The 18,340-nt window shown below is 42.9% G+C and overlaps 1 protein-coding gene across 1 annotated transcript in view; it reads right to left on the bottom strand.

Annotated features, from left to right (window-relative positions):
- Nucleotides 1-283: 283 nt before the first annotated feature.
- Nucleotides 284-18,340, bottom strand: part of LOC106539402 (complement factor B) — a 44,690-nt gene continuing 26,633 nt past the window's right edge. The window contains exons 7-18 of the mRNA XM_014054193.2: nucleotides 16,607-16,745; nucleotides 15,440-15,592; nucleotides 13,704-13,805; nucleotides 12,038-12,175; nucleotides 10,693-10,784; nucleotides 7,989-8,115; nucleotides 7,666-7,813; nucleotides 6,229-6,308; nucleotides 5,535-5,650; nucleotides 3,495-3,627; nucleotides 1,168-1,217; nucleotides 284-596 (exon numbers count right to left, since the gene is read on the bottom strand). Coding sequence (XP_013909668.2) covers nucleotides 420-596; nucleotides 1,168-1,217; nucleotides 3,495-3,627; nucleotides 5,535-5,650; nucleotides 6,229-6,308; nucleotides 7,666-7,813; nucleotides 7,989-8,115; nucleotides 10,693-10,784; nucleotides 12,038-12,175; nucleotides 13,704-13,805; nucleotides 15,440-15,592; nucleotides 16,607-16,745 — 1,455 coding nt within the window. The 3' untranslated portion in view covers nucleotides 284-419. The remainder of the gene's footprint in view (nucleotides 597-1,167; nucleotides 1,218-3,494; nucleotides 3,628-5,534; nucleotides 5,651-6,228; nucleotides 6,309-7,665; nucleotides 7,814-7,988; nucleotides 8,116-10,692; nucleotides 10,785-12,037; nucleotides 12,176-13,703; nucleotides 13,806-15,439; nucleotides 15,593-16,606; nucleotides 16,746-18,340) is intronic.

Here is an 18,340-nt window from a genome sequence, read left to right as displayed (position 1 = left end):
TGGGCCATTAAGAAGAGCGAGTGCAGCATCCTAGAGTGGGAAGGGAGAGGGCATGGAGGATGGGCATGGAAGTAGGGGGCAGAAAGGCCCCTCTCAATGGCTCCCTGTCAGACAAATGCTTTGACGTCTATAAATATCCAGGCAACACCAGGTTATCAGCTATAAGTTAATAAACTACTATTACTACCTATAGGGGGCTCAGGGTCCCCAACAGTCACCTTCTTGATTTTTCTTGCAAATGCTTCTGCTTAGATACTAAACCCAATCATTCCAACATAGGAGATAAGCAAAAGACAACACATATCACATTTATTGTTTGGTCTATACAGTTACATTGGAGAGCCATTGTTAACACAGACTTCAGTGGGAACGATTTCTATTTACACAGAGCATCCGAACGGGCTGGGAAGAGAACTTCTCTAGATGAACTCCAATCCCTCATCAGCCAGCTGTTCTTTGAGCCATGGAATAACTTTGAAGAGGTTGATGTGAAAATCCCTGGAATAGGAGGTACGATCCTTCCGTTTGTTGGGTTCCTCACATGTTGTACCTTGGTGACCGCAGACATCAACCACACCCCAGCTAATCACGCCAACCTACAGAAGGTACAGATAGAAAAATGTGAGAAACTTAATCCTGGGGTTTGATAGCTTTTATTGGAGGAAAACCAACATCAGATAAAGGGAGTAAAAAAATCTTTGCTTTACCAAAGACAATGAAATTATGGCTGCAAATAGACATCTCAATTCAGTCTGAAGATTCTGTGATCATTTTTGGCATTGGGAGCCATGCGGCCAATTTACACATAGCAAAAAGATAATCTGTCTATGGAGATTCTCAATCATCCAGGTCATGGTTGTCTCGAAAGTACTTTTCCAAGAGGCAACTGGACTTTGTCTTTTTCTTGAAGATGTTTCAGTTCTCATCCAAAAAGTTTCTTCATTTCTCATCCAAGAACTGAGAAAGCTTCTTGGATGAGAAGCAAAACATCTTTAAGGAAAAACAAAGAAAGTCTGGTTGCTTCTTGAAAAATCACCTTTGGGACAGAAAGATAATAAGAGTTTCATCCCGGCAATGATCTGAAGCTGACAGGCTTAATTGGGGCCATTCACACACACACACACACATCTGCTGTTGTCTAGCAGTTTCAGTGAAATAACCACTCACCTGAATATAACGCAACTTTTTCTGAATAATGAGAGGACCGCCAGAATCACCTGCAAGCCAAAAGGAAAAGGGATTTAATCAAGGGACTGAGTTGGGTATGGACAGATCAAATCTACATAACCCATAGGAATCCAGCTCATGGGAGAATTTCAGACAGGCACCAACATGTATCCAAATGAGTGTGTGGTGGTCTAGAGAGGTGGAGTTCTCGCCTCCCAATCAGGAAGTTCCATCCTAGGTAAAGGCAGATAATATTTCTCTCTCTGGGCACAGTGAGAATATTTCTGCTGAACAAAACTCCGCATTGGTCACAGGAAGGGCATCCGGCCAGTAAACACTCTGCTAGCTCCATTCACTTGCCAAGACTCTACCCCACAAGGAATTATGGGTCGTTAAAAGGAGATGATGATCAACATGTATTCAAATGTAGACATGATTCAGTGATGTAAAAACTAGAGGAAGAGGGTGTATTAGAGAAGGGGTTTTCTACCAAAAACAGTCTTCTCCAGATTTTCCTTTAAAAAACTAGATTATTATAGGAATGCATTTGTCTATATCAGTGTTCTTCAACCTTGTTCACTTTAAGATGGGTGGACTTCAACTCCCAGAATTCCCCAGTTGATCATGCTGGGGGAATGCTGGCTGGGGAATTCTGGGAGTTGGAGTTGAAGTTGAAGTCTACTCAACTTGGAATTGACAAGGCTGAGAAATGCTAATCTATATGATATGAAGAACCATATATAACTTCTTACCATGAAAAACACTTTACATATATAAATATTTCTCCCAAATACTCTGAGCCTTATGAGATGGCTCACCCAGATGCTACTTTCTGTAAGTCAAGTTGACCCATCCCTGTAACTTGATCCAATTTGAATCTAACCAGCTTGCAACAGAAAACTGCTTCCAAAGTCTAGAGGAATGGTAAAGGTTTCCCCCGTTCATTCATGTCCAATTCTGCTAAGCGGGCAGGAGCTGGATCAAGAATGGGAACTCACCCTGTCACACAGTGCTCAGGTCTTGAACCTGGGCCCTCAGCTTTCCTGCTGACAAGCTTAGCATCTATAACCGCTGAACCATCATGCCCCTGTTTTCCAAAGTCTAGTGGGTGTAGCTATATTAATGAACTGTTGCATTTACATTGAAAGACCCTGAAATATAGGGCTTCCTGCCTGAGAAGGGAGTTGGACTAGAAGATCTCCAAAGTCCTTTTCAATTCTATTATTCTGTTGATTCTGTTATACAGTAGATTCAGAATGAAATATATTAATACCTGTTGTTGTGTTTATGTGATCATTACCGTTGAAAAGTCCAATTATCTGCTTCCTAGGTATCTTATTAGTTATAAGTAGGGTCCAGAGCCAAAAGGAACAGAAGGGCATTGTTCTGTCCCGTGATTCTAATGAATATGCAGACACAGGCTTGGCTGTCTGCCACAACTAATAAAGCCACCCCTTGGCTAGGAGCCTAGAATGCTATCTTCAAGAAACCAAGATTAGACTTACGGAATGCTTTCTCAACAGCTGGTAAAGTGGGCTGTTGTTTCCTGCAAAGATTCCCCTCCCATCGCTCCACCTATAAGCTCTTTGGGAGGGGTCACAACAGTAGCCAGCTGTCCCTATTTCCTTCTATAACATCTTCTCCAAAGCTGCTCTCTTCTCTTCTCAGCTCTACGCACACGGATATCAGGGACAACCTCCCTCTGTTCCTCCTCACTGCTCCCTGACTCAGATGCCACCTGATGGCCAACAGGCCTCTCTAATCCCTGCTCTGACTCCAAACACCCTCCAGTCTTCTTCATCCTCCAAAGCAGTCCCATAATAGTCATCGCTGTCAGAGTCCACCAACAGCTCAGCAGGCCGCTGCTGGGCCACAACAGGCATTTTCTTAGATCCTTGCAAACATAGGATCTCCTTAAGAGCCGAGGTGGTGCAGTGGTTAGGGTGCAGTACTGCAGGCCACTTCAGCTGACTGTTATCTGCAGTTCAGCGGTTCAAATCTCACTGGCTCAGGGTTGACTCAGCCTTCCATCCTTCCGAGGTGGGTAAAATGAGGACCCGGATTGTCGTTGGGGGCAATATGCTGACTCTGTAAACCGCTTAGAGAGGGCTGAAAGCCCTATGAAGCGGTATATAAGTCTAACTGCTATTGCTATTGCTATTACCTTTATATTCTTAAATATTGTTAATAAATCATTCCCTTTCTTCCTGCAAATGCTGACCTACTGTGACTTGCAAGATCAGTTGCCATGAAGCTTTGGAGGTTTCAAGAAACCTTCAAGGGATAGGAAACCCGGGAACAGTAGAGAGTACCGTTATTCACCTCACCTTTGCATGTATTGGGGTCCAGCACAGGATCCTGTCCCCCCGTGCAGAGAAAGTTATCAGTCACCACATCTTTGATATTGGTAATGTTTTTGTAGAATTTGGCATTCCGCGCATCTTGTTCACAGGCCATTTTCTGGAAATAGAAAATGGAAGCAGAGAAATTTGAACAAAGAGGATCATTAAGGGACATTACATAATCATCACATTTAGCCATAGCTCATTGGAGTGGGGATTGTTTGAATGCAGTCTTTAATAAGTCCCAGTTTAGGGTAAGCATATAAATCCCAATAAGTCTCTACTTGTGACATTGGTGCACTCATCTTTCCACTGCCTCCTCTTTTCTGTCTTCAAGAGATGCTACAAGCTGCACCGTACTCTCTATTCAGCTCACCAAATAACAGTCAATGGTGGGATTCAATTTTTCTTTTACTACTGGTTCTGTGGGCATGGCTTGGTGAGCATGGCAGGAGGAAGATACTGTAAAATCTCCTTTCCCACCCCACTCCAGGGGAAGGTTATTGCAAAATCCCCATTTCCTCCCGATCGGCTGCGACTTGGGAGGCAAAGAATAGATGTGGGTGAGGCCAGTCAGAGGTGGTATTTACCGGTTCTCCGAACTACTCTCAAAATGTCTGCTACCGGTTCTCCAGAACTCGTCAAAACCGGTTGAATATCACCTCTGAATATGCTGGAGTGATAGCTACATTAAAATCCTGGTCCATCAAGCCTAATTTTCATCTCTGAAGAATTCGGAGAAATTATAAAAGGACATTTTATACTCAGCCCGTTTGGGACAGATTTACCATTTTAGGGAGAACGTCAGAGTGTGCACATAGTGACTATTTTGAGATAACCCAGGAGCAAGCAATCACTCATCAGCTATAGCACAGAAGCACACACCCTCACAGGGCCTCTCTTATATATACAGCCTCTTAAAGTAATATCAGCCCAAAATTTTTGCTGACTCATTCCCTGCCTTATATCAGCTCTTAAAATATTTCCTGACAGAGAATTAGGTTTATACTATTTTTTTTAGAATACAATAGAACAGAATTATTTATTGGCCAAGTGTGACTGGACACACAAGGAATTAGGTCAAATTGGCGTGTCCATTAGGAATGGTAAAAAAAACCAACACCTCACTACTTAGCAAAGTGGTATAATCCAACAAAAGGTGTTTAAAAAGGGACAGCTCTAATCACAGTGTTGTGAGTGTCATTTTGCCTTTTTTGATTCCCTTCCCAGCAAATAGCTATCCTCAGACAAAATAAAATCTTGGCCATTTGACCCTCAGCTGCAGGTACCCTTTGAATATGGTTTTTTCCCCCCTATAAGAGTGTTTGCCCATAAAAATATAGACATCCTCTAAAATCATGATCAGGATTTTTCCTTTCTTGAGAACTCTTTTATCTATATACAAGATTCAATCATTATTGAAATATAATAATCCAATGAAGACCCTGGAAATAGTTATTATCCTAACTTGATAATTATTTAGTTCCAGAAACACTCTGGAAGTTATTTATTTTAAATTTTATGTAGAGTGTGTGTATGTGTGCGTGCGCGCATGCATCTGTGTGAACATCTCTGTGTGGGGTGGGGTGGGGTGGGGGGTGAGTGTGTGGGGGTGAATATGCCTTTACTATTAGTTGCCAGGGTCATGTAAAGTTTGTACAGTCATATAAATCCTCTACATTTATTATTAATTTAATGTAGTCAATTGAGGCATTGTCTGACTCCAAAGAAAAGGAAGGAAGGAAGGAAGAAGAGGGAAGGGGAAATAAGGGGGGGAGGGAGGAAGGAAGAAAAAAGAGGGAGGGAGGAAGGATGGATGGAAGGATGCATGGAAGGAAGGAAGGAAAGAAAGAAAAAGAGGGAGGGAGGAATAAGGGAGGGAGGGAGGGAGTAAGGAAAAAGAGGGAGAGAGGAAGGGAGGGAGGAAGGAATATGTAATACTTTGGAGTCCTCAGGTGTTAGATTTGACTTAAGGGAGCTTCACTCCACCTAATCCTTTTAGGGTTTCTTGCACAAAGATCTTACCTTGTCACTATTCTTGATTTGAACAGGTCTGCGAACTAGCCCAATGGTGTCGTGTTGGTACTTACAGTCACTTACAAAAAAAGAACGAATGTTTGCCACAGGTAGCAGCTCATTTTCTGTTAAACCAAACAACACGAAAAGAGCTTAATGAACTGCCAAAGGATGCTCCTTCCTTTGGAAGGAAGAGGAACATCTAGTGAGGAGAACAAAGGAATAGGGGAAGATGAGGGAAGAATCAGCAATCCCATGGACCAGTCATGGCCAGTGTTTCAAGCAAGTTTGCCCACAGTCCAATTCATTCATGTATGAGATTGAATCAATCTAGGACACAGCGCAACTCGTTACAAGAGGGGTGCAAAGAAATTCAGAGAACAGCAGTGGTGGTTGCCATTTTTTTTACTACTGGTTCGGGCGCGCTCCCGCACACACTTGTGATGCTTCTGCGCATGCGCAGGAGTGTCCGGGGGAGGGGGTCAGAGGCTTCTGCCGCTGCTACTACCGGTTCAGCTGTTCCGGGCAACCCACCTCTGGAGAACAGGTTCACAGAAGAGCCGTAAAGGAATTCTGGGAGTTGAAGTCTACAAAACTTGCCAAAGTTGAGAAATGTTATGTTGGGAGAAGATTTGCTGCCTGGGGAACCTACTGCCTTTCTGCCCTATGGTGGTTACTTTTTAAACATAAATAATCCTCTTACCATGGTCCTGGCAAGTGGTTGTTGCAAGGGGTTTCCTCAGAGCTCGGGTTGTTCCTTGTGTACACGGTAAACAAATTGGCCTGTGGGGGAGAACATAGAACATAGAGTAATGACAGTCTTCTAGTCCAACCTCTTGCTGAAGACCCTACATTAGGGGTCCCAACACCCAGTCAAGTAGTGAAATTCACTCGGTTCTATTCGGTTTGGGTCAACCGGTAGCGGTTATGGTGGCCCACCTGCCCAGATGTCATCACGTCCTGTTTTTGACACTCTGTGCATGCGCGGAAGGTCCTGCACATGCACGGAGATGGCGAGTGCGAGCGGAGCAAGTGCAAGCACACATGTGTTCACATTTGCGAACCAGTAGCAAAGGTAAGTTGATTTTACCCCTGCCCCAGTCCATGGACTGGCACTGGTCCGCAGCATGCCAGCAACTGGGCCATGCTAACAAGCAAAGCCCATCCATGGGATGCAGGCAGCACACAAAACCACACCCCCTCGAGTTTGTTTAAAAAAACCTTCTTCACAGAAGTGGTCCCTAGTGCCCAAAAAGTTGGGAGCTGCTGCCCTGTATCATTTCAGACCAATGGTTTTCAAAGCCTTCAGTGATGGAACACCAAACACTTCTGAGGGCAATTAAGAAGTACAAGGAGACACCAACCTCATTATGACTTTTAAGTTTCAGATCTTTTTAAATAGAATTATTCTTCCCCGGGCACGATAATTCTTTAACGTATAAATACTTTTCAAACTAAAATAAAACAGGAAGCCCCATGCTGGCTGAGGGATTCCTTGAGTCAAAGTCCACACCTCTTAAAAGTTCCCAAGTTTGGAAAAACACATATTATCTTCTTTTGATGACCCCATAATTCCTTGCAGGGTGGAGTCTGGGCAACTGAATGGAGCTGAGTATTTACTGTAAGAGGATGCCCTTCCTGTTGCCAATGCAGAGGTTTTTTTCCCCCAGCAGATACATTCTCATTGTGCCAGTGGTGGTATTCACCGGTTTGATGTGAGTGACATCGAATTGGCCACCTAATCACATGGCCACCCAGCCACGCCTACCCTGCCAATCATTAGAGCAGAGAACCTGTTGTTAAATTATTTGAATCCCACCACTGCGACTGTGCCCAGAGAGATAAACATCTGCCTCTATCTAGGATCAAACTCACAGCCTCCTGATTGTGAAGCCAGAGCTCCACCTCTAGGCCCCAGCACCACTCACTGATTTAAGACATATCATCCCATCAATTTGCCTTTTAAATATGAAACGACCAGCTTGTCTTTGATAATAAAAGTCTGAGATTAAAAAAACAACAACTAGGGATTGTGTACAACTAAACCAATGTCTTGATTCCAATGTTCCTTTGAGACAGAATTGAAAGTGCTCTGCCATCTCTCTCTCTCTCTCTCTCTCTCTCTTCTGCGAGATCTCACCTGGCACTGAAACTGAATTCAACTTTTTTGCCAAGTTTTATCAGGGCGACATCATAATCATAGAATTCAGGGATTCCACGATGTTTCAGCTTTCCGACATTGTATTGTGGGTGGAGGTAAATGTTAGCCACAGGATACGGTTGCTTGGCTAGGAAAGTAAAACAGGAAAGTAAAACATAGACTTTCTGCTGCCTTGGGCTGCATAGCTTATCGCCACATGACCCCTGCCCATTGGGTTATTCTGGAACAGAAAGCCAGGCATGTTTCTTTCCTGGCCAGTTGACCACGCTATCAGCTTCCTCTCAAAAGATCATTGTGCTTACTGTCTCCAATTGTGACTTTGATGTGGTCGGCCGTATCATCGATAGTGAAACAGTGAGCTGCTGTCAAGATAAAATACTCAGAAACGAGGGTTCCTTTGCAGTGGCCAAACCCTGCGCCACCAGAACGCTGTGATTGGAAGAGAAAAATTGCCACGAGTAAGTCACAAAAGCATCCTACATAGATTTCCTTGGAAATAATTCCCACTACATTCAATAGAATTTATTCATTATGCAAATTAACCATAGCAATAACACTTAGAATAGCAATAGCAATAGCAATAGCAGTAGACTTATATACCGCTTCATAGGCCTTTCAGGCCTCTCTAAGCGGTTTACAGAGAGTCAGCATATTGCCCCCAACAATCTGGGTCCTCATTTTACCCACCTCGGAAGGATGGAAGGCTGAGTCAACCCTGAGCCGGTGAGATTTGAACCGCTGACCTGCTGATCTAGCAGTAGCCTGCAGTGCTGCATTTAACCACTGCGCCACCTTGGCTCTTCATCAGTATATACCCCCCCACAGTGACGTACAACGGGGGCCCCACACCTGTGTGCTGTGGTCCACTACCAGGTTGTGGCCTATTCATAACTGGGCTGCCTGAGCACCGGGCACTAGCACTCACAACTCCAATCGTCTGAGTGGCAGGCGCATACACCACGAATGGGGCTGCTGGCACCAACACCTACTGTAACCGTGTATAGGACTGTGAGCACCTCCCCTCACCCCCATGCCAGGCTACCAACCCAGAAAGGTTGGGGAACACTGCTTTGTGACTCTCGGGGTGGTCTACAACATCAGCATTATTGTCCCCAACAATCTGGGTCCTTATTTTACCGACTTTGGAAGGATGGAAGGCTGAGTCAACCTTGAGTTAGTCATGATTGAACTCCTGGCAGTGGACAGAGTTAGCCTGCAATACTGCATTCTAACCACTGCACCACCATCCTCCTATAAGTGATATTAGATAATCCTAGTTCTTAGCCTTAGGTCCACCTGTACTGTAATCTATACTGGGCAATAATTGAATTGAATTGAATTGAATTTTATTATTTATATGCCGCCCTTCTCCGGGAGGACTCGGGGCGGCGAACAATTCAAAAGGGGGAAAAGGGGAACATAAAACAAAATACAAATAATTAAAATAAGCAAGAGTCGCACAACCATACAAGTCGAGAGGGGAGGGAACTCATCACTCCCAGGCCTGCCGGCAAAGCCAGGTTTTGACGGCTTTTCGGAAGGCCTGGAGAGAGGTGAGGGTCCGAATCCTTGCGGGGAGGTCATTCCAGAGGACCGGAGCTGCCACAGAGAAGGCCCTCCCCCGGGTAGTAGCCAGATGGCATTGGCTAGTAGATGGAACCCAGAGGAGGCCAACCCTGTGAGATCTAATGGGTCTGTGGGAGGTAATTGGCAGCAGGCAGTCTCTCAATTGCTCTCTAAGAGTTGCAATCAGCTACAACTGCTCTACCTTTTCCCCACTTTTCCCAGGTCCTTGGATAATAACTAATAAAGGAGAATATTTGTAACTCAGAGTTGAAATGAGGGGCCCTTGGTGCTCTCTGAGCTGGATTGTTTTCTAGCACTTAGCACTTAGACGGTTCCTTAGGCCCAGCTAACTATATCTTACCTGTAGGTGCTTGTATTCTATTGTGTGTGGGAGCAGATGCCAACAAAGTGAAAGGAAATAACAACAATTAGATCAGGGGTGTCAAACTCAAGGCCCATGGACTTGCAATGTGGTTGGATCCGGCCCACAGCGCCATCCTGAAAAATGTCAGCGGCTGGCTCAGTCTACTTCAGTCACTACGGGCCAGTCTATCCAATGCAAATAGGAAACATGCCAGCAGTTTGGGGAGTGGTGTCAAGCTGGCCATGGCCACCCAGTTGGCCACCCCCCCCCCAAGGTCAAGCACAGCCCTGATGCAGCCCTCAATGAAATTGCGTTTGACACCCCTGTCTTAGACCAAAAGCAAGCACCATTACAGACAAAGAGAGAAGATAAAATAAATCCTTAACTCTCTCTGTATCGCAATGATCCCTGGTGATTGGTAAGTCATCAGCTAGTGAGTTAATGCCACTGAATTTGCATCTACAATAAAAATAATGTCAACATCAAGAAAAATCCCCATGCCACTCTATTGTACGTTGATTATATTTTATCCAAGTATGAGCACTACGTTTGGGAAGGACTTTGAAAAATGCAGCCTGTCCAGAGGATAGCAATCAAGATAATAAGAAGGAAAACCAGATGAGTATAATGGTATAATGCCTTAGAGAAGAAACAAGTAATCCTTGACTTACAACAGTTCATTTTGTGACTTGTGGCCATTTTTCATACTTTACAACCGTTACAGCACCCTCATGGTCACAAGAGCAAAATTCAGACAATTTCGCAACTGAATCATATTTATGAAGTGAATCTGTCTTCCCCATTGAGTTTGCTGGTCATAAGGTCGCAAAGGGGGATTGTATGACCCTGGGACACTGCAGCCGTCATAAATAGGAGTCAGTTGCCAAGTGTCCAAATTTAGATCCCATGGCCATAGGGATGCTGCGATAGACGCAAGTAGGAAAAATGGTCCCTTTTTTCAGTGCCGTTGTAACTTTGAACGGTACTAAATGAACTGCTGTAAGTCGAGAGCTACCTCTATAACTGAAGAAAGTGTTCTTCTCTGAGCTCAGTTCTGTTCCAAAGGTCTCCCTTACCGTGATGGCGATCTTGGTATTCCAGGGATTATTCTGCTGATCTTTCAGGTGTTCTTTTGCCAAGCCACACATAGACAAAACTTCGCTCTCATCTGGAAAGAGAGAGACACTTTGAGTTTTCTACAAAAGCTGAAGGCCTAATAACATGGAGGCTAGGCAGGAAACTATGATTCAAGGATTCCTTGAAAAGGATAAGAAGGGTAAATAGGAAGATTAGGTAGCTATGGAAAATCACACTCTGCAGAAAAATGGAAGTGGGGTAAATTCTGGAAAGGTGGGTCCTTCAACAGGGCAGCACAGTGGCTTAGGTTAGGATGCTGGGCTTCTTGGTGTGATGTCTTCCTCGGACAACTCCTTTGACTCTTCCTCGGAGGCCAGCTCAAGGGAGGACAAGCTCATTCCTGGCACATCAAGAACTAGGTTAATTAATGACTCTGAACTGCCGACTGAAGGAGATTTATGTGAGGCTTCAGCTGGGGAGTTTTCAGGTGAGTGAAGAGGAGGAGGAAGAGCTGCTTTCCGTGGTGGATCCGAAAGCACCCAGGACAGAGAAAAAACAAGAGCAAATGAGATCTGCCAGATTATTCAGGAGAAGGCCCTGCCTGTCTTGATGGGCTCCACTGGAAAGCTATTTATCATGGCGAGCAGTGAGGTGTTACTGGGAACAACATATTTGGCTTATGACTGTGTGTTTGTTCGTGCTTCCTGGTGACTTTGTGCCTTGGAAACTCTGAACTTCTCTTGCCGAGTGAGCCCTCATGGATGTACTTTCAGTTTTGTCTGATGACTTCAAGTTTGTTTGGTGGACTTATTTGTTGGGGTAACTTTCTATTGTTTTATGGAGTATTGGCCATTGCCTTGTGAATTAATCTTGGCCTGCTTGTGGCTGGAATTATTTGGGAGAGTTCTGAGGCTGGGTGAAGGGAACTGCTGGGGAACTTTAATAAACCCTCTAAAAAACACATGTGCATGTAAATAAGTGGGGCAGCACAATCAGCTGGAAATCTGACAGCTCAGGTTCAAGACCCGAACTCCAAGCAAGCAGGTGAGTTCCCATCCTCATCCCAGCTCCTGCAACCTAGCAGTCCGAAAGCCCATAAATGCAAATAGATAAATAGGTACCACTTTGGTGGGAAGGTAATAACGTTCTGCGATGTCATGCCAACCACATGACCGTGGAAATGTCTTCAGACAGCACTGACTCAATGGCCTTGAAATGGGGGTGAGTACTGCCTGCTAGCAACGACTAGTGAAGTAAAATCCACAGGGTCCTGAAATGCAATAGTTTTCCAAGAAGGATTATAGAAGCATTCAAACAAATCAACAAAAGGTAGGTTGAAATTACCAATCATTGAATCAAAGGACTCCTGCAGGTTGGTTATGTTCTTCATTACGAAGAAATGCTTCTCACCAGGTTTCTTCGATGCCAAATCATTCAAGACTCGCCTGTTGATTTCATCTCCAACAGCAAAGACATAAACATCTGCAAGCAAGCATGGATAGGGACATAGGTTGGAAGGAAAGGACTAATGTTTCTGACCAAAAAAAAGGCAACAGGAGTTTGTAGTGGTGAGTCCTTAATAAAGTACAGTATTGCAATTGTTGTCAATCTTCCTAAGACCAAGCTATCTATCAAAAATCTCATGACATTTCATTATGACATTTCATTGTCTAATTTTGACAGAAAACTCCAAAACCAGATGGATTAGATGAGGATTTGTTTTACTGCAGGCAAAAATAAAGCCACACACAACAGTTTGCCCACTGCCGTTTTCAAAGATATAAATTACTTTTATCTTTGTATGGGTTTAAACAGACCCCTGCATTATGTTCATACCTAGCCTGGAAACTGCTCATTTCATACTCAATATCTACACTTATTTCATCTAGTATGGGAATTCTCTCAATGGCCCATCACTACATTTTTTAAACAAGGCAGTTATATGTGTTCTTAATCAACAGAAAAGTAGGAACCCTCTTGAAGGATCAGGGACAAACCTGATCTCCACTGAATGTAAACTTAATGAAGTTTCTTAACCTAAATGTATACATGTGAACCAACATTCTTAAATATCATTTGAAATCTGCAGTTCACCAGCAATAAAAAATGCATTTTAGGAAAAAAATCCATACAAAAAGTATGTATTTGCGAGAGTAATGTACGCACTGAATTGTGTACAAATTCCAGACTCTAAACTTGTCCATTCATCCATTCCACACTAACAATGTGTGTGTGTCAGTGGTGGGATTCAATGTTTTTTTTTTACTATCAGTTCTTTGGGCATGGCTTGGTGGGTGTGCCAGGGGAAGGATACTGTAAAATCCCTATTCCCTCCCCAATCCAGGTTACTGCGAAATCCCCATTTCCTCCCGATCACCTGGGATTCGGGAGGCAGAGAATAGATGGGGCGGGGCCAGTCATAGGTAGTATTTACTGGTTCTCCGAACTACTCAAAATTTCCTCTACCGGTTACCCAGAACTGGTCAAAACCTGCTGAATAACACCTTTGTTGTGTTGTGTGTTACTGCAAAATACTTTATATGGGGCTGCTTTTGAAGACTATTTAGAAACTTTATTGACACATCTATATCATAGATTTACATCAAATAGACATCTTGCTTTTAACCTTTAAAACCTTACATAGCTCAACAAATTTTGGTCCAGTTGCAATGATTCAATCTTTTAGAGACCTTCAGCCTAGATGATTTAAGTCTTTCTTTGACATATTACAATAGATTTGGGGGAGAAACCCCTGAACTTAGTATGACAAGAGTTGGTACATTCCAACTACTCTCTGACTCTCTGCTGTCTGCTCACTCTCTCTTTGTGCTCTCTCTCTCTTTCCACTACTGGTTCTCCAGAAGTGGTCAGAACCTGCTGAATACCACCTCTGGCCTATATATTGGCAGAAAATCTTATTGCAGGCAAATGAGGCCAAACATTGTGAAATTCTGGTTTAAAGTATTTTTGTCCCCATTTCTTTCCTGATGTGTAGATCGTTAGAACTTACCTAAGAATTCTTTGCGAGAACTGGAGCCAGATTCCTTAATCTTAAGGAATTCCTTAATTCTTTTCATGATAGGAATTGGATCCCCACCCATGTTGTAGCGACCTAAGGGTTGAGAGTAGCAGTTATTATATGGTGGAAGTGATCAAGTTGCCTCTCAAAATTCTGTAGTCCCACTACAGTCCAAAGTTTCTGTGGAATTATAGAAATAACTCACTTCATTCAACTCAAATGAAATTGAATCACTGAAATAAAAGGAAATTTCCCCCAGCTCCATTAATTTTTTAAAGACTCAGTAGTGATCTTGATCCAAAAAAGGTTTGACTTCCCCCAAGATGGTGTGCTGAATACCGGAAATATTTTTCTCCTCCTGACAATAAGTTGGTTTTTTTTGCAAACCTGGTTTTTGGTGCTGTTAACTGATTGGTCAAAGGCCAATTTATTCTAACCCCTTGCTGGATTTTAATATGATTTTTGTATGTACCCTGTTTCCCTGAAAATAAGACCTCCCTGGATAATAAGTCCAATCGGGCTTTTGAGCGCATAGGCTAAAATAAGGCCACCCCGAAAACGTTGCAACACAGCAGCAGCCATGAAGTGACCATGCTCGCCACCTCCTGCACCTCAAAAGTAATAAACCTCCCCCAAAATAAGGCCAAGCATTTATTTTGGGGGGTCAAAAGAAACACGGTATGTCTTTTCTTTGTTCTAAAGAATGTTTTTACTTGCAAATTCAAATGGAGAAAGCTAAAAAAATATGGACCTTACAGACTTAGAGTTGACAGGCTTGATGAGTGAAGATTGATGGAGATTGGGGATGGATTTATTATAACCAATTGGAAAACAATTTTGACTGGGCTTTTTGGGGAAGATAAATTGACTTTGGACAATGGGCTTTCTATATTTAATCAGACAGCAACTCATAAGATATGTTATTAGGGGGGAAATCAGGATATTTGATATTCATCCAGGATGGATCAGAGATAACTGTTGTGGTGATTTGGAATAGATAAAGAAGTCATGGTAGACTTTCTGCAAGTTAAATAAAATAATATATTGTTACCAGATTTTGAAAGTTTATTTTTTCTGTTGCTTTGCCTGTTAACTGTTCTTAATATAGTAGATAGCTGACAGGTCAAATAAATAGAAAATAGAGGTAGAATTTTAAAAATTTGGGGCTCAGTTTGGAAAAGAAGGGGAAACTAACATTGTTACAATATATTTATCAGTATTCAATTAAGTTGGATGATATATATATATATATATATATATATATATATATATATATATATATATATATATATATATATATATATATATATATATATATACACACACACGTGTGTGTGTGTTTTGTTCTGTTTAATGCAGATTTGTAAATTCTCTTGTTTTGTTTGTGTACAATTTTTTCTTGACTGTAATGTTTTGAATAAAAAAGGTTATTTGGAGAGTGGGGGGGATTTATACACATAGTATAAGGTTTGAACCTGTGGATTCTGGATTCTGAAAGATGATGGAGAAAAGGATAAGAATATAAAACAACTTTTCCTGAATACACACTATGTATTAAGACAAAAAATTGAGCCCTACATTTCATTTAAATTGCAGAGTAAAAAACATATTGGTTAAATAAATAGCGTAAAGGTTCTTTCCAACAACTATTGAAGTAGCTGCCCTATTAAATATTAAAAAGTAGCTGAAAAAAATAAAGTTGTTTTATATGTGTTCATTTTCCTCACCATCAGTCAGGAGGATGATCACATGGCGTGTGGAATTGACAATAGGAGCAGGATTTAATCCACGATTCTTCTCCTCAGCTTCCTGGCTAATCATCATTTCATAGACAGTTTTCAAGGCTTTCTCGATGTTGGTTCCTGGCTTTATCTTATGCTCTAAAGAGAAAAATAGAACAGATAAAAGGAGAAAAATGAACACAATTATTTGCATGGCTACCTTAGCAAAAAGGGACATGGTGGCTCACTGGCTAAGACGCTGAGCTTGTCAATTGAAAGGCCAGCAGTTCAGCGGTTTGAATCCCTAGTGCTGTGTAACGGGGTGAGCGCACGATACTTGCCCCAGCTTCTGCCAACCTAGCAGTTCAAAAGCATGTAAAAAATGTAAGTAGAAAAATAGGGACCCCTTTGGTGGGCGGGTAACAGCATTCCCAGTGGTGGGTTGCCAATTTTTTTATTGCCGGTTCGGGCACGTTCGTGTGATGCTTCTGCGCATGTGCAGAAGCATCCGGGTGGGTGGGTGGAGCCTCCCATTGCCACTACTTTCAGTTCACCCAATCTGGGCTGCACTGGGAGCACCCCACCTCTGAGCACTCCATGCGCCTTTGCTGTTTAGTCATGCCGGCCACATGACCACGGAGACGCCTTCACATAGTGCTGGCTCTTAAGCTTTGAAATGGAGATGACCACCTCCCCCTAGAGTCTGGAATAGCTAGCACATACAGTATGTGCAAGGGGAACCTTTATCTTTATCTTTACTTTAGCAAATCTCATTTGCTATTCAGGCTACACCTGCAGCAGCAATATAACCTAATTGATCTTCACACCTCCCCTCAGAAAAACATCAAGAGCTGTCATTCTTCACTATTGAATGTTTCTCAGTCTCAAGAATTCCTTAAGCGTTTTGAATGTATATTAATACTTCCTAGTTTATAGAATGCAGGCAACAATATTTTGGCTACTATACAGGTAGTATAGTAAAAGACTCAAGGATGTAGATGTTGCTTGGAATAGAATGAAAATGTTACAGAGTGACACATAAGTGGGTAAACCTATTTATTCCAAGTATGAAAAAGACCTTGTTCAGATTATAAAATGAAACAGATTGTGGGTGAGCAAAATGTTCTTCTAGCCAGACCTATCTCTGTGGCAAAGTTCAGAAATATATCTCACCAGAAACGTGAATATTTTGTAGTTGCTCAATCACCCAGGCTGAATCAGTGCTGCGTTGATCCATTGTGCTCAAAACTTCTTTGCTGTTTGTGGCAAAAGTGATGATGGCATAATTGGGGGAGACGTCATAGCTGGAGATCTGCAAAGGGAAACCAGGAGACAAAAAGAAGCAAGACGTGTACCGCATTTCTCAACTAGGTTCATTAACATTCAGTCCAAAGGACAGTATGGGACTGGCTTAGACACTTCAGCGCACAAAATCTCCCACCAACAAGCATTTGCTGGTGATGGAAGGTTTTACATTCCCAGCCTTTCAACCTGGCCTGTTCTTGCTGACATAGACTTACAAATATGGCAACCTTTGCAAAATCCAAGGCTACCCCATTCTATGACTTCCACAAAAGTTTGGGGATACCCTATTGTAGAACTTCTGCAAATGCCTCATTCCCGAGCTTTGCAGGTTGACGTATTGAAAGGGCACAGCAGATCAGTCATCTTGACCCAGAAGCCAACAATAAATAATGTTTTTCTTCTATCGTCCCTCAACCTGCTGAGGACCTATTAAAGATACGAAGAGTTCAGTATAAATCTCTTTCATTTTACTGTGTTTTTTTTTTAAAAAAAAAGATCAACTATGGATTACCAGGAATTTGAAACATAGGTGGAAGGACCTCTAGGTGGAGGTGTTACATATTGAGAACGGAGCAATAGGCTCCACCAAGGTCCTCCATTCCGGCAGGAAAATACTCAAAGCTGATTGGCTGAGCCACCTGATAGCTTCCTATAAAAGTGCTAGCTGTTAGACAGTGCTGGATTTGTAAATAGTTGTCTAATAAGGAGCTATTGCTTGTCACTGAAGCCTGGGTCCTGTCTCATCCATTCACCCTATCTAACACTGGTGACGAAGATGGGATTGGAAGACAACTAGGCAAAAGAGCTGACAACACAATCCAGCAGTAAGCCCAGTCGGAGTTAACATCAGGCACCAAGCGGCCATTTTGAGCAGCAAATTCAAAGTTGCCCCGGCTCATCAAAATGATTACGCACGCCCTACCAGCTCCCTTTGATCCAACCACGGAATGCTAAGACTCCTACATGATGAGGTTCGAGCGCTTTATGGAAGCCAACAGCCTTCTCAGTCTATTGGACAACTGAAAGTGGGCTCTATTCCTGAGCTACTGTGGGCCGGAGGTATTCGACACCGCCAAGGCTCTATCTAAACCAACTCTGGTATAGACAGTCACCTGGTCAGTACTTCAGAATATGCTTAAGACGCACTATGTGCCGGATCCTTCAAAATTCATGTGGCAGCACGAATTCAATCTCTGCAAGCAGAAAGAAGGGGAGACTATCAATCAGTAGGTTGCCGCACTCCACAGCGTACTGCAGATTTCAAAACCTAGATGAGTTGCTGCTTGACCAAATAATCTGTGGAGTACGGGACATTAATCTGCAGCAAAGGCTATTAGCCAAAACAAACCTCACATTACAAGTTGCACTAGGTGGGAGGCCAGAGCTACTGAATCCACAACAAAATCAACAGAGATGCTGAGGAAACATGGCGGTATGAAAAGCACATGCAGAGCTGTTGCAGTTCATCACAAGAACGCCGAACGAGATCTCTTGTCTGACGGCGAGGATGAGGTTTGCCATTCAAAAAGAAAAAGATGTTTCCCGCCTTGCACCGGCTGTGGGGAAAACCACCAGAGATTAGCCTGCAGTTTCAGCGGAGTG

This window comes from Thamnophis sirtalis, unplaced genomic scaffold, assembly GCF_051295495.1.
Source record: "Thamnophis sirtalis isolate CommonGarterSnake01/CBP01778 unplaced genomic scaffold, rThaSir2_p1.2 scaffold_3, whole genome shotgun sequence".
Classification (NCBI taxonomy): Eukaryota; Metazoa; Chordata; class Lepidosauria; order Squamata; family Natricidae; genus Thamnophis; species Thamnophis sirtalis.
The sequence above is the reverse complement of the archived record's forward strand: the minus strand, read 5'-3'. Positions and strand labels throughout refer to the sequence as shown.